The sequence below is a fragment of the Salvelinus sp. IW2-2015 genome, linkage group LG13 (genome assembly GCF_002910315.2).
Source record: "Salvelinus sp. IW2-2015 linkage group LG13, ASM291031v2, whole genome shotgun sequence".
Classification (NCBI taxonomy): Eukaryota; Metazoa; Chordata; class Actinopteri; order Salmoniformes; family Salmonidae; genus Salvelinus; species Salvelinus sp. IW2-2015.
The window spans coordinates 20,531,906-20,546,595 of record NC_036853.1 but is presented as its reverse complement, the minus strand read 5'-3'; the positions used below and the strand labels follow the sequence as shown (position 1 = coordinate 20,546,595).

General features: G+C 45.1%; 2 protein-coding genes across 2 annotated transcripts in view; both read left to right on the top strand.

Moving 5' to 3' along the window:
- The window catches only part of LOC111971858 (SUN domain-containing ossification factor-like), a 76,184-nt gene extending 66,494 nt beyond the window's left edge, over positions 1-9,690 (top strand). Inside the window, 3 exon segments of the mRNA XM_070445988.1 lie at positions 1,021-1,112; positions 4,535-4,590; positions 5,527-9,690. Coding sequence (XP_070302089.1) covers positions 1,021-1,112; positions 4,535-4,590; positions 5,527-6,000 — 622 coding nt within the window. The 3' untranslated portion in view covers positions 6,001-9,690.
- Positions 9,691-10,746: 1,056 nt separating this feature from the next.
- pigc (phosphatidylinositol glycan anchor biosynthesis, class C) lies at positions 10,747-13,759 on the top strand. The gene is made up of 3 exons (XM_023999234.2): positions 10,747-10,832; positions 12,323-12,565; positions 12,767-13,759. The coding sequence occupies exons 2-3, from the start codon at positions 12,326-12,328 to the stop codon at positions 13,502-13,504; spliced, it is 978 nt and encodes a 325-aa protein (XP_023855002.1). The 5' UTR covers positions 10,747-10,832; positions 12,323-12,325; the 3' UTR covers positions 13,505-13,759.
- The last annotated feature ends 931 nt before the right edge of the window (positions 13,760-14,690 follow it).

Here is a 14,690-nt window from a genome sequence, read left to right as displayed (position 1 = left end):
CAACCACTACCCCAGCCTCAAGAGGTAAACACACACACACACCGCAGTCAACCACTACCTCAGCCCCAAGAGGTCAACACACACACACACCGCAGTCAACCACTACCCCAGCCCCAAGAGGTCAACACACACACACACCGCAGTCAACCACTACCCCAGCCCCAAGAGGTAAATACACACCAACACACACACCGCATATTATTATGATCTCCCCATATTATTTATTAGAGTATTGTTGGTGCTTTCTGGGTCTAATATAATGTTTTCCCTTAGCCCAGTTAATGTTTTATTTCATACAACGGGTGGGTTTAATCCTTAATGCTGATTTGGTTAAAACTGTGTTCCAGCTGGTGTCTATTCCACAAGTTGCCACCAGTTATGATGTTGAAATGCCTATTTACTGTTCCATCTCGATGCGCAATCCACTATTTCATCAGCACAACCAGGCAATTTAGAAACGTGATGTCCACCATTAAAAAGTGGCTAGACATGATCTCCCCTTTCTTTTAGACTAGCAGTTGGTTTTCAACATCCGGAATACGTGTAAAACTTGCTGTCTTGTTTCCATTTTGAAATTCTATCTCCACTGTCTTATTGAGGAGTGTGTCAGGACGAGGAGATCTTTTCTTAGTCAGTGGAAATCAGGACTCTGCATAGTTTTTATGGATATATCCAAATAAATGTTGATAGAAAAACAGGTCAAAACGAAATGAACGTGATTGTGTTTGCTGTGTTGTTGGCTAGCTCCTCTGAACAGTGTCTTGACGAAAAAGCAAATTTTTCTATGCCAGGCGAAATCTCGCATCATTACCTCATTGTTATGGATGCATCCAAATAAATGTCACTAGAAAACAACTAAAACAAACGCAAATGCAGCTACTTTGCTGTTATTCTGCTGTAAGTTAGCCGTAGTTAGCTAGCTAGCAAGCAAGGGATAAGAACTGGCAACGCAACATTTCAAAGGAACGACTGGGTCACTTCCATAGATTTAGAACGGTGCTATCCTGTCGTGTGTTTTAGGTGTTTCTCCTCCTATGAGGATATGAGTCTGAAGCGGAGGGTATCGTGTCCTCTCGTACGCTCCAAGTCCTTCACCTTTCCTACTTCAGAAGGTAAGTGTGTACACACACACACACACACACACTGAGTCACTCTACAGACACTCAGTCACTCACATGGCCTCTCTCTTACACAAACACACACACACACCCTTTCCTCTAACCTTCCTGTCTTCTACATCGCTGCTCTGTCCATCCTGTTGCTGCTCAGGAGCTATGACTAAAAGACTAGACACGGCAGTCTTCAGAAAGCCTTCCATGCCAGCGCCATCATACACCACATTACTGCTACAGTCTCAGAGCAACAGCTGTGCATGACTATGTGCTCTGCCCATGCATGGTCTCTCTCTGGACTGCCGGGCTGGTTGGCTGTACCATGCTGGTGAGCTGCTGTATGGCTGCTGTAAGCGTACTGTATGGTAGGGTACTGGAGCCACAGACACTCCAGTGGGATGGCCTGGGCACACCCGTCTCCTGAAGGAATAAAGACCTTCATTCAGACAGCCAGGAAACATAGTACTCCCACTATTCCTCTCTCTCTCTCTCTCTCTCATCACTCACTCACTCACTCACTTCACTCACTCACTCACTCACTCACTCACTCACTCACTCACTCACTCACTCACTCACTCACTCATATATATGTGTCTGTTGTCCTTGGCCAGAGCACCTGTCATTGCCAGCTGTGTGTCCATGCAGATGCTGAACTGAATGAGATATACAGTACCAGTCAAAGGTTTGACACACTACTCATTCCAGGTTTTTCTTTATTTTGACTATTTTTCTACATTGTAGAATAATAGTGAATACATCAAAACTATGAAATAAAAACTATGGAATCATGTAGTAACCCAAAAAAGTGTTAAACAAATCAAAATGTATTTTAGATTCTTCAAAGTAGTCACCCTGTGCTTGATGACAACTTTCCTTCTCTCAACCACCTTCATGAGGAAGTCTTGAAGGAGTCTTGAAGGATTCCCACATATATACCGAGCACTTGTTTTGGCTGCTTTTCCTTTACTCTGTAGTCAAACTCATCCAAAAACCATTCAATTGGCTTGAGGTTGGTGATTGTGGAGGCCAGGTCATCTGATGCAGCACTCCATCACTCTCCTTCTTGGTCAAATAGCCCTTACACAGCCTGGAGGTGTGTTGGTCATTGTCCTGTTGAAAAACAAATGATAGTCCCACTAAGCGCAAACCAGATGGCATGGCGTATTGTTGCAGAACGCTGTGGTAGCCATGCTAGTTAAGTGGCCTTGAATTCTAAATATATCTCCAACAGTGTTACCTGCAAAGCACCCCCACACCATTACACCATCTCCTACATGCTTCACAGTGGGAACCACACATGCGGAAATCCTCCTTTCACTTACTCAGCAACTTCACAAAGACACTGCGGTTGGAACCAAAATCTCACATCTGAACTCAGACCAAAGACAGATTTCCACCGTTCTAATGTCTATTGCTCGTGTTTCTTGGCCCAAGCAAGTCTCTTCTTCTTATTGGTGTCCTTTAGTAGTGGTTTCTTTGCAGCAATTCGACTATGAAGGCCTGATTCACGTTAGTCTTGTCAGAACAGTTGATGTTGACATGTGTCTGTTACTTGAACTCTGTGAAGCATTTATTTGGGCTGCAATTTTCTGGCTGGTAACTCTAATGAACTTATCTTCTGCAGCAGAGGTAACTCTGGGTCTTCCTTTCTGTGGCGGTCCTCATGAGACAGTTTCATCATAGCGCTTGATGGTTAAATTTTTTATTTTTTTAACCGGTTAAGAACAAATTCTTAATTGCAATAACGGTCTTCCGGGGCAAATTGGGTTAACTGCCTTGTTCAGGGGCAGAATGACAGATTTTTACCTTGTCAGCTCGGGGATTCGATCCAGCAACCTTTCGGTTACTGGCCCAACACTCTAACTCTAGGCTACCTGCCACCCCAGTTTTTATGACTGCAGTTTAAGAAACTTTCAAAGTTCTGAAATTTCCGTGAAGAAACTTACCTTCATGTCTTAAAATAAGTGGACTGTCGTTTCCGTTTGCTATTTGAGCTGTTCTTGCCATAATATGGACTTGGTCTTTTACCAAATAGGGCTATCTTCTGTATACCACCCTACCTTGTCACAACACAACTGATTGGTTCAAACGCATTAAGGAGGAAATAAATTCCACAAATTAACTTTTAGCAAGACACACCTGTTAAGTGAAATGCATTCCAGGTCACTACCTCATGAAGCTGGTTGAGAGAATGCCATGTGTGCAAATCTGTCATCAAGGCAAAGAGTGGCTACTTTGAAGAATCTAAAATATAAAAATATTTTGATTTGTTAAACACTTTAGCTTACTAAATCAAATCAAATTGTATTAGTCACATGCACCGAATAGAGRAGGTGTTGACCTTACAGTGAAATCCTTACTTATGAGCCCCTAACCAACAATGCAGTTTAAAAAAAATACAGATAAGAGGTAAAAGTAACAAGTAATTAAAGAGCAGCAGTGAAATAACAATAGCGAGACTATATACAGGGGGGTACTGAGTCAATGTGTGGGGGCACCGGTTATTTGAGGTAGTATGTACATGTAGGTAGAGTTATTTTAAGTGCCTATGCATAGATGACAACTGAGTAGCAGCAGTGAAAAAGAGGGTTCTGGGTAGCCCTTTTGATTAGCTGTTCAGGAGTCTTATGGCTTGGGTAGAAGGGTAGAAGCTGTTTAAAAGCCTCTTGGACCTAGACTTGGCGCTCCGGTACCGCTTGCCGTGCGGTAGCAGAGAGAACAGTCTATGACTAGGGTAGCTGGAGTCTATGACAATTTTTAGGGCCTTCCTCTGACACTGCCTGGTATAGAGGTCCTGGATGGCAGGAAGCTTGGACCCAGTGATGTACTGGGCCGTTCGCACTGCCCTCTGTAGTGCCTTGRYGTKGGAGGCCGAGCAGTTGCCATACCAGGCAGTGACGCAACCAGTCAGGATGCTCTTGATGGTGCAGCTGTAGAACCTTTTGAGGATCTGAGGACCCATGCCAAATCTTTTCAGTCTCCTGAGGGAGAATAGGTTTTGTCTTAGTGTGCTTGCGTGTACTACATGATTTCATAGTTTTGATGTCTTCACTATTATTCTACAATATAGAAAATAGTCAAAATAAAGAAAAACCCTGGAATGAGTAGGTGTGTRCAAACTTTTGACTGGTACTGTACATAGAACACAATGCTTTAGCCTGGCTGCTTCTGTTAGACCACTGCAAGTAGTAGCAACAACTAGAGAAAACTGCCTTGTAGGCCCAATGTAGGCTAACTACTAGCTATAACCTCTTCAGTGTAGCTATAACCTTTATTCTGGGATATAGTATATCAAGGGTGTGTAATATTACTTTAATAGTAATCAGTAGTACTACTTGCAATGTGGTGTCATGCTGCTTGTATCATGTGTGTTCCTGTATGCCATCCCATCATTAACATGGCCCTGTTCTCTCCCTGTTCAGTAGGCCCCGACGACCTATACATTGTTGAACCTTTAAGGTTCTCACCAGAGAAAAAGGTACAGTGTCCCCTGCTCTCCTCTCCGTCTGCTACTGCTGTTGTATGGTGGCCCCAGCGGCCATCTTGTTTGCTTATGGTCTCAGTGGAGTAAGGTGAATTTGCCCCTAGACCAGGGTTTCCCAAACTCGGTCCTCYGGACCCCAATGGGTGCACGTTTTGATTTTTGCCCTAGCATTATACAGCTGATTCAAATGATCATCAAGCATTGAATCAGCTGTGTAATGTTAGGGCAAAAACCAAAACGGTCCAGAGGACCAAGTTTGGGAAACGCTGCCCTAGACTCTGATCTAAGGTTAGTTTAGCGTTCTCCCATCCTAATGGTTAAGGTTAGGGTCTGGGGAAAGTTAAGCTGATCCTAGATCTGTGATTACAGGCAGTTTCTGTGGATTTAGTCAGGTTAACCATTTCTCTGCTGACACTGGAGCTGGACTGTTAGGGGAGATGATGTAGGAGCAGGCACAGGGCAGGATTGGGCAGTGGTTTTTAAGTTGTAACCCACCAATAGCTGATATCCTGTTTTTATCCACAACCCAGACTTAAGCTGTGATCCAGGAGGGACCGGCAGCTACCCTTCATTTGGTAGTCATTGGGTCAGGGTTTAATCTGCATAACATGGCTTTGCTCGAGTTTATATAGAGATTCTAAGGTTTGGTCAGCACCCTATCCTTTTTAATGCCATTCTCCCCACTGTCCCTGCCTTCCCCTGCCTTGTGCTGTCCTGTTTGTGCCTCGCACAGTACTGGATCAAAATATTTAGACACAATCAAAATGTATCTTTGAGAGCTTGGTGTCTGTCTAGTTTGGTTGTAACTGTGCAGTGTGTCTGGTATAGAGGTGGTTAACATGACTTAACATATTTTTACAACTGCGGTTTGTCCTGTACTCTGTATTTATCAATCTCTCCATCCCTCCCTCTCTCTCTCTCTCTCTCCAGAAGAAACGATGTAAACTGAAGGCAGCATTATCAGCTCCCTCTTCCCCAGTGGCTGACGGGGCACTCGAATGCAACGGCCTCCCCCACTCCGTGACTCCCCCTCCCCCACTACCTCCTCCAATTTTAGAAGACATCTCCTGTAAGGAGCTCCACTTCCCCTCAGAGAGCAGCAGCGGTAGCTCCTCCACCCACTCTGAGGAGTCCTACATCAGTCGTGGCCCGCCCCTCTCCTCCCCCCCGTGCATGTTTAACGGCCATGCTGCCCTCCCCGTCCCGCTCTTCCTCCCCTCCCTCCCTCCCTCTAAGAAGAGGTCAGCGAAGCGTCAGAGGTCTCGTCAAGTGGAGCTGCAGTTATCCTCCAGACAGACAGGGGGGGCTATGCACTCTCTGCCCAGCCTGCAGCAGCTGATCAAGGGAAACAAGGAGATCAGCGTGGGGACTATAGGCCCCACGGCCGTCACAGGACATGTCTAATCACAAACGCACACTTCAGACTGACTCATAGACACACACACACGCACCCTGGTAGCAGACTTGGTTAGGGAGGTGTGAAGGGGTGTGGTCTCGCCCCAAAATGGCCACATCTCTGAACCACTTCTCCCATGAGCACCCTGGCCCACAGTGGAACTCGGAAACCATGACATTAGTTGCCCATCAACAGCCACCCTCCCCACAAATCAGAGACCATTTAACGGTCATGTGCCTTTACTGTCCATTCGAAAGCTTTCACCAATGGAAAAAATAATACATTCAAAGTATTGTTCTTTTTCTTTTCGGAGAGAAAAACTGTAATGCTTTGGAGTGTTATAGGAAAACAGACATTCAAACATGGGTTACCTGTTCCTACTGGACAAGCACATTGCTCCATAAGACCTAGGCGTCAGGGGCTTGTACTAGAGCCCTGTGCCCAGAGAGGAGAAGGGCTGGCTGGGTAGAGCTTCTACCGGAGCCCCCTGCCTCTCCTGGGGCCTGTGAAAGTAGAGTATGAAGCTGTAAGTATGAAATGTGTCGCAATGAGAGAACTGTGCAGCAGGACTAGTTACTTCTCTAACCCATCCCCCCCTCCTTTCTCCTGTCCTCCATTTCCACATTCTGTTCATTCTCTGTGTATTGTTCAGAGCTAGCTAACACTACTGCAGTTGTTGTTCATATGGGACTGGGGTGTTAACCTTTCACACAACACAGGCCCTCTGTCTCGCCCTCTCAGGCAGTCTAACCTAACACAACCAGCAGAGCTGAATGAAGATGCACTGTGTGTGTGTGTGTGTGTGTGTGTTCATGTCTCTGTGTCTCTAGCGGCTAGCCATGTTTATCCAGCTGTGATACTAAGGGAGAAGCTCTAACTATTGAACTAGTTTACATAGCAGCTTGTCTCTCCAGTAAGACCTCTGAAAGTTGTATGGGCTGGGCCCAAAATACACACGCACACACACACACTAACAAACACACAGCCAGCTAAGAGAAAAGGGATTTTGTACTGTTAAAATATGGAAAATTAGGATGAAGTATATTCAAGAGTCAGTAATTTGGGTAGATTTTTGGGCACATTTTCAACACATCTCTGCATACATTTTAAAGATCACATATAACTGGTATACTTGGGCTATTGTATTCTACAGACCCCCTCAAACATTTTAAGCCATCCATTGGGCTTTATGTACCTATTATTTATGGAGATATGGCCATGTAACTCCTGTCCAATATGGCTCCATGGGGCTGGTTGGTGGCCATTTTGGAAATGCTGCCAGGGTGGTAATACAAAACATCTGTGATGGCATTATAGCTAAAAAAAACAACAACACTTCTTTGGACTTGTTCTAGCTGTGTGTGAAATGTGGTGCTTTTATCACAAAATCAACAATTCCCCTCAAATTTGAGGCTTAGCTGCTGGACTTTTTATAGGCTGGTTGTTTTTGCACATTGTGGCAGGTAGTCTCAGAACCCAGTCAGTTAGTTGGGTTGTGTTTTTATATTGAGCTGTATATGAGCCATGCTGAGAACTGAGTGTTGTGTGATATTCTAGTTGTTGTTGGGAACAGTTCAGTCTGAAGAAGTCACAGCCCTCACTCTGTGGGTAGAAGTTGCCTTTAGTTACTGATCTAAGATCAGCTTCCCTTCCCCCAATTCCTCATGTTCACCATTTGAATCAACAATGCAATACTGATCTTAGAACAGTGTCTAGGGGTAACTTCACTTTGAGAGCAGATCCCCTGAGGTCCTATTGAGGACTCTGTGAGGCCAGTTTTATTTATCTATTTATGTCCTGGCCTCACAGCAACCCCCACATACTGTAGCCCAGGGGCACACACACGGTACAGACAATAATAATGGTTGCAATTAAAACGCATATACACACACACAAAGGTACATGTACATCAGAGGAGGCTGGTGGGAGGAGCTATAGGAAGACTGGCTCGTTGTAATGGCAAAGAAAAAACATTTTATTTAACTAGGCAAGTCAGTTAAGAACAAATTCTTATTTTCAATGATGGCCTAGGAACAGTGGGTTTAACTGCCTTGTTCAGGGGCAGAACGACAGATTTTAACCTTGTCCGCTCGGGGATTCGATCTTGCAACCTTTCGGTTACTAGTCCATCGCTCTAACCACTAGGCTACCTGCCACCCCAGGTAGCCTAGTGGGTCACATAATAGCTCCTCCCACCATTAAATGGAATTAATGGAACGGTATCAAACACAAAGAAACCACATTTGACTCATTCCATTTATTAAATTCCAGCCATTACAAAGAGCCCATCCTCCTATAGCTCCTCCCACCAGCCTCTGATGTACATATATTGTACATACATACCATGGTACTGTCGCATACTGTGTGATTTTTCCACTGGCTGCCCGACACACTATTTAACACGTTGGCTCAGGTGTTCACCTCTTTTGTGACTAATATTTGTTTTTACAAAGATATYGCGACAACAAGGTGTCCACCTTTTTATATTTCTGTGGTTTTGAGTCACCTCCACTGTCTCTCACACACACACACACACACAAACCTCTCTTAACTAGACCTCTATCAGGGTACTGAGGGCCGTAACTATATCAGCCCCAGTAATAACTGTTGCTGGATCGTATAAGACAGAATAATATTCCATATGAACCAGCCACACCTCACAAATCAGAGGGTGTGGGTCTGCTTCCTTAGTTGTTCAGAGTCCTTTGGGAAGATGAAGTTAAAAGAGAAGAAATGTTTGAAGTCATTGGTTCTGTGTCTGCAAGGATGTGATTGGCACGGCAAAGGGGGAAATGTGAAAAATCCCATCTCTGTGTACTATATATCTGTGTAGTAGGCCTGTGTATAGTGTGGGTGTGATCTGATGGCCTCTGAGTTGGGTTGGTTGTTGACTGAGAAAGAGACACTGGAATACCACAAACCAAATTAACACTACACACTCCCTCTATAGTTTACCGCTACAGACCAGACTCCCAGGTCCCCTACTCTACCCTCTCCACACCCTGACCTCTAACCGCTACACAGGTCAGGGTTCAGACACTGTGGCAAGAGTTCTTTTAATTTAACCACTTCTCTTCCCTTTACCATGAATGGCTCCTTTAACTGGCCACCTCTACTTTCCTTACTAGCTGTCATTCATTCATTCATTTGTTGTTCATTACTGTACATTCACCCCACCTCGTAGACAGGTAGTGGTTTTCAGAGGATGAATTTAATAAAGGGAATGTTGGGAAAGGGTTTGGAACGCAAAACTTTATCTGAAGAAGTGTTCCATACCCAGCTAATCATGACCCTCATTGTTTTGCTTCCTTTTTTGAATGTGTATGATATTATACTTGTGTGTATGCATGCATGCAAGGAAGTGTTTCACTGTGAGTGTTTGTTTCACTGTGAGAGTGTTTTCTCTTGACATGCATGTGAGAGACTCTGCAAAGCCCTAATTTAACAGTGTCCTTGGTGACCCCTGGGGCTCAGTGTGCACTGTTATTATTACTACCTTCATGCCTTTTTGTTTTTCTACACTAAACCCTGTCTCAAGTGCTTTTTGTCCATGCCTCCCTCTTTCTTTCTCTTTCCTCTCACTGTGAGTACTCTGAGGAAGAGCTGCATAGTATTGTGCAACAGGAGCGTGAGTGTAACTACAAAGATGTAGTGCCATTAGAAACTGTGAATTTCTAAATAAAACCTTTTGTCTTTCACTTGACTGTTTTGGAGTCTGCATTTGTTCATGTGACTGGTCCTAGGTAAAGGTTGCACAGATCTAGGATCAGAGGAACCTTATTTCTTCTCTACAGACTCCTGCTGTGTTGAGTAGCGCCACTTCGCCATCTTCTGGTAGAACAGTGATCAGCACATGCACTACAAAACATGAACTGTTAACAGCTAGGAAATAATTGATCAAATCCTGCTTTTTACAAATACATAAAGCCTATTGGTGTGTAAATTAAACAATCCTACTTATTTGACCCACATGTCTTTTGGTTTTGGGCCAAAAATAACCTTCAGGAGGAGCTGACTGTTGTGTTCTGGAGGGGCTCAGAGGTTGTATCCCTCTGCACTGTTCCACCATCGGACTGGAGACATTTGCTATACACAGGATGCAACCTCTGAGAGGATGCATGGGGATGGGAGCAGAGAACAAGAGATGGGGGATGGATGAATGAGGGACAGATGGGATGAGAGGGGAAAAGGAGGAAATGGTTCAGAAAGGGACTGGGAAGAAAATATATGGGAAATTGCACAGTAATGGAGTGATAATGAGACTCCGATTTTTCACATTAAAATGTATGTGAAACAAAAACAAATGATTGCAAAGCAAAAAAAATAAAACTGCAAAAGGAATACATTAAAACATTTCCACTGATGCAAAATTTGGTAACAGAATGATGGTTTGGGCTGTTTGTGCCATCAGTCTGTTACCAAACTTTGCATCTGCACTGTTCAAGTAAATGTGTTTTGGTAAAAATGTCAGTGGAAATTGTTCAAAGTAGTCCTTGTGCATAGAGTTTTATGAATTAAAGTGGAGTGGCCACACTTTAAAGCCTGTAAAATGAGCAGCAACGGACACCCTTTTTACTGCGAGACGATGTACAGAAAATTGTGTGGTGCAATAAATCACAGTTTCTTCAAACTGCATTGTTGGTTAAGGGCTTGTACGTAAGCATTTCACTGTAAGGTCTACTACACCTGTTGTATTCGGCGCATGTGATATAACATTTGATTTGATTTACAAAGTATACAGGACGGAACTCTTATTCTGAAGGATTCCAGAAAAATCCGTAACCCGGAAGTACTTAGTGTTCTTGCCTGCTTCAGAGCTGTCCAGCTCAGTCCCTTGCAGGTAAAATCAGAACATCTCTTACCGAAATAAGTAGTTATAACGAAAATGTAACAGGGTTTGTGGTATATTTTCAGGATGGTTCTGTTGAATGACAACTAGTAGCAATAATATCAGAGCTAAGCCGGCTACGTTAGCTGCTTTAGCTAGCTAACTGGCAAGCTAACAACCATAATCCGCTTTCAAGACAAGCCTGGCAGTGCTTGTCATAAATTATGTGATAATGTTGTGTTCTGAAACGTTGGTACCAATTTCTCTACCCATGTCTATAGTTTGTTTGTTTTGACAGATGAAAGACACAATATGTAATGAGTATCATAGTTGGCTTGTACGACATTGCGGGCGACTACCGACTGACTGATCTACAAATCACCTTCCATAAATAACTCATTATTTGTAGATCAGTCTGTCACAATTTACCCATGAAACATTACCAGTTTTCATCCTGTCGAACACACCCCTTCAAATGACTGGATTTGGCTATTTCAGCCACACCCGTTGCTGACAGGTGTATAAAACCGAGCACAAAGCCATGCAATCTCCATAGACAAACATTGGCAGTAGAATGGCCTTACTGAAGAGCTCAGTGACTTTCATCGTGGCACCGTCATAGGATGCCACCTTTCCAACAAAACAAAAAAATAGTTTAAAATTGCCCCTGAAATCAACGTCATCACAGTAACTGTTCGTCGTGAGCTTCATGAAATGGGTTTCCGTGGGCGAGCAGCCACACACAAGCCTAAGCTCACCATGTGCAATGCCAAGTGTCGGCTGGAGTGGTGTAAAGCTCGCCGCCATTGGACTCTGGAGCAGTGGAAATGCGTTCTCTGGAGCGATCACGCTTCACCATCTGGCAATCCGACAGACGAATCTGTGGTTTGGCAGATGCCAGGAGAATTCTACCTGCCCCAATACATAGTGCCAACTGTAAAGTTTGGTGGAGGAGGAATAATGGTCTGGGTCTGTTTTTCATGGTTTGGGCTAGTCCCCTTTGTTCCATTGAAGGGAAATCTTAATGCTACAGCATACAATGACATTCTGGACAATTCTGTGCTTCTAACTTTGTGGCAACAGTTTGGGGAAGGCCCGTTCCTGTTTCAGCATGACAATACCCCTGTGCACAAAGCGAGGTCCATACAGAAAAGGTTTGTTGAGATCGGTGTGGAAGAATTTGCCTGGCCTGCACAGAGCCCTGACCTCAACCCCATCGAACACCTTTGGGAGGATTTGTAACGCCGACTGCGAGCCAGTCCTAATTGCCCAAAATTAGTTCCCGACCTCACTAATGCTCTTGTGGCTGAATGGAAGCAAGTCCCCACAGCAATGTTCCAACATCTAGTGGAAAGCCTTCCCAGAAGAGTGGATGCTGTTATGGCAGCAAAGGGGGGGGACCAACTCCATATTAATGCCCATCAATTTGCAATGAGATGTGCGTCAAGCTATGTGATCTATGTGTTTCATAATTTGCCTATGGTTTTGGTTTTTGTGTCCAGTTGATGGGGGCAGACAGTGGGTCAGGGGAAGCCCCAGGCCCAGCAGTGCCCTGGAGGAAAGTTCTATGGGAACGTCAACCCTTCCCTGATAACTATGTGGACCGCCGCTTCCTGGAGGAGCTCAGGAGGAACGAGGGCCTCCACCAGTATCGCTACTGGGCCGTGGTGCAGGAGGCAGGACTGGTGGCTCAGCAGATCTCCTGTGTGGCTCTTTTCCTCACTCTCTGGTTGTACATGGAGCAGGTAAGAGACCTTAGGGTGAAGCTCTGACACCATATTCTCCACAGTGCACTAATGTTTTGACCAGGGCAATATAGTGTTAGTCACATAGCTCGGACTCTAGTCAAAAGTTGGGAACTTTATTGGGGAATACATTGTCATTCATTTTTAAACGCCTGTGTCACATTAGTTCTATAAAGTCTAACCCCTCTCTTCTCCCTCCAGGGCCTGCTCTCCCCTTCCACGCTGCTGTGGACCGGCCTGCTCTGTGCCCTGCTGGGCTATGGACTCTACCAAGCACTGGCTCCGCGGGGAGATTCAGACAACCATCACCGTACACGTTGGTCTGACCTGCAGAGTGCCTCTATCTTCCTCTCCTTCACTTTTGGGTTCTCTCCTGTCCTCAGGACTTTAACAGAGTCAGTTTGTACAGACACAGTGTACGCCATGACAGCCCTGATGCTGCTGGCCCACCTGGTGGCCTTCCCCTACGCCCAACCTTCTCCCCCTGGGAGCCTCTCTCTCAACGCTGCCCTGTTCGCCTCTGTCTGCCTGGCCTCGCGCCTCCCCGGGGACCTGCACACCTCCGGTGGCCTGGACTCTTCCTCCTCTTCCTCCTCTCCCTCCTCTCCCTCCTCTCCCTCCTCTCCCTCCTCCCTTCATACCTTCACCATGCTCTGCTGGGCCCTGTTAGTGTTTGCCCTATGGCCTTGCCTGCTGCAGCGGCTGAGAGATTGTGCCCCGTGGGTGTTTGGGTGTGTGTGTGTGTTGGTGGGGGTGTGTGGGGTGGCGGGGCTGGGTTCTCTGTGGCCTGGGGGAGCTGTGCTGTTGGCTGCACTGTTGGGGACTGTGACCCTGCTGTGTCCTCTGCTGTTGATCCGACTGCAGAGTGACAAAGATAACATCCAGGGACCCTGGGATGAAGCGGAGATACGAGAGGATCTAACACACTTTCTACATTGATGGGTAGAGGATTGGGGGGCCAAGCCACCCACGCCGTTATCCACTGAGGACGGTAAGGGTCTGTCCCTTACCAGTACCAGACTGGTAGGATGAGTGGCAACCTTGAAAACACTTTATAGAAAGCTGTTGCTCCTATTTTAACAGAACAATATGGTTTCTCAGCAGGGAACTGAAGCTCTTTGCTGCCTACTGTAGACGCTTTTCTCAGATTCCACCACTTTTATACAACTTCTAAACGTGTGTCTAGTAACCAAGGGCTCTGAGGCAAGGTAGATTGTGACCATGTTGAATGAAATAGGAAGTATTCAACCTGTAATGATTTTAACCTTTGTTGTACGGTCAGGTGTTAAATGCCGTTTTGGAAAAATAAAGTTATTTTGTTTATGATCGTATCAGCTATATTTATTCCTGTTATTGGTAAGTGGAAATGATTTAATTAAACCTATTCAGCTTCACAAGTGGGGAAACGTTCAAGTCATGCATCAACTCAACAACAAAAAAGGAGACCTGTTGCTGTTTATTTCCCTCCTCCAGTACCCTCCTCCAGTGAATCAGGTGTGCTTGTCCACGGCTACAACAAAAATGTGTACTGTTGGGGGTACTGGAGGACTGGCGTTGGGAAACACGAGCTACATGTCTGCAGTACCGTACTAAATCCACTTGATGTCAGCATCCCCTTTCAGGGGCCTGGCGTGGTTGGTGCTGCGGTCGGTCTTGTGGCTCCATGGTGAGTTTGTATTTGTATTTATTTGTATTTATTATGGATCCCCATTAGCTGCTGCCAGAGCAGCAGTTACTTTTCCTGGGGTCCAGCAAAATTAAGGCAATTTCTATTTTTATTTTTTTTACATTACAATACATTCACAGATTTCACAACACACTGTGTGCCCTCAGGCCCCTATTCCACCACTACCGCATATCTACAGTACTAAATCCATGTGTGTGTGTGTGTATATGCATGTGACTGTTTGTGTTGCTTCACAGTCCCTGCTGTTCCATAAGGATTTTTAAAAAATCTAATTTTACTGCTTGAGTCAGTTACTTGATGTGGAATAGAGTTCCATGTAGTCATGGCTCTATCTAGTACTGTGTGCCTCCCATATTCTGTTCCGGACTTGGGGACTGTGAAGAGACCTCTTGTGGCATGTCTTGTGGGCTATGCATGGGTGTTCGAGCTGTGTGCCAG

Coding starts and splice junctions, on each gene's coding strand:
- pigc (XM_023999234.2), top strand. CDS start 12,326: ATGGGGGCAGACAGTGGGTCAGGGGAAGCCCCAGGCCCAGCAGTGCCC. Junction 12,566..12,766: donor TCTGGTTGTACATGGAGCAG/GTAAGAGACCTT, acceptor TTCTCCCTCCAG/GGCCTGCTCTCCCCTTCCAC.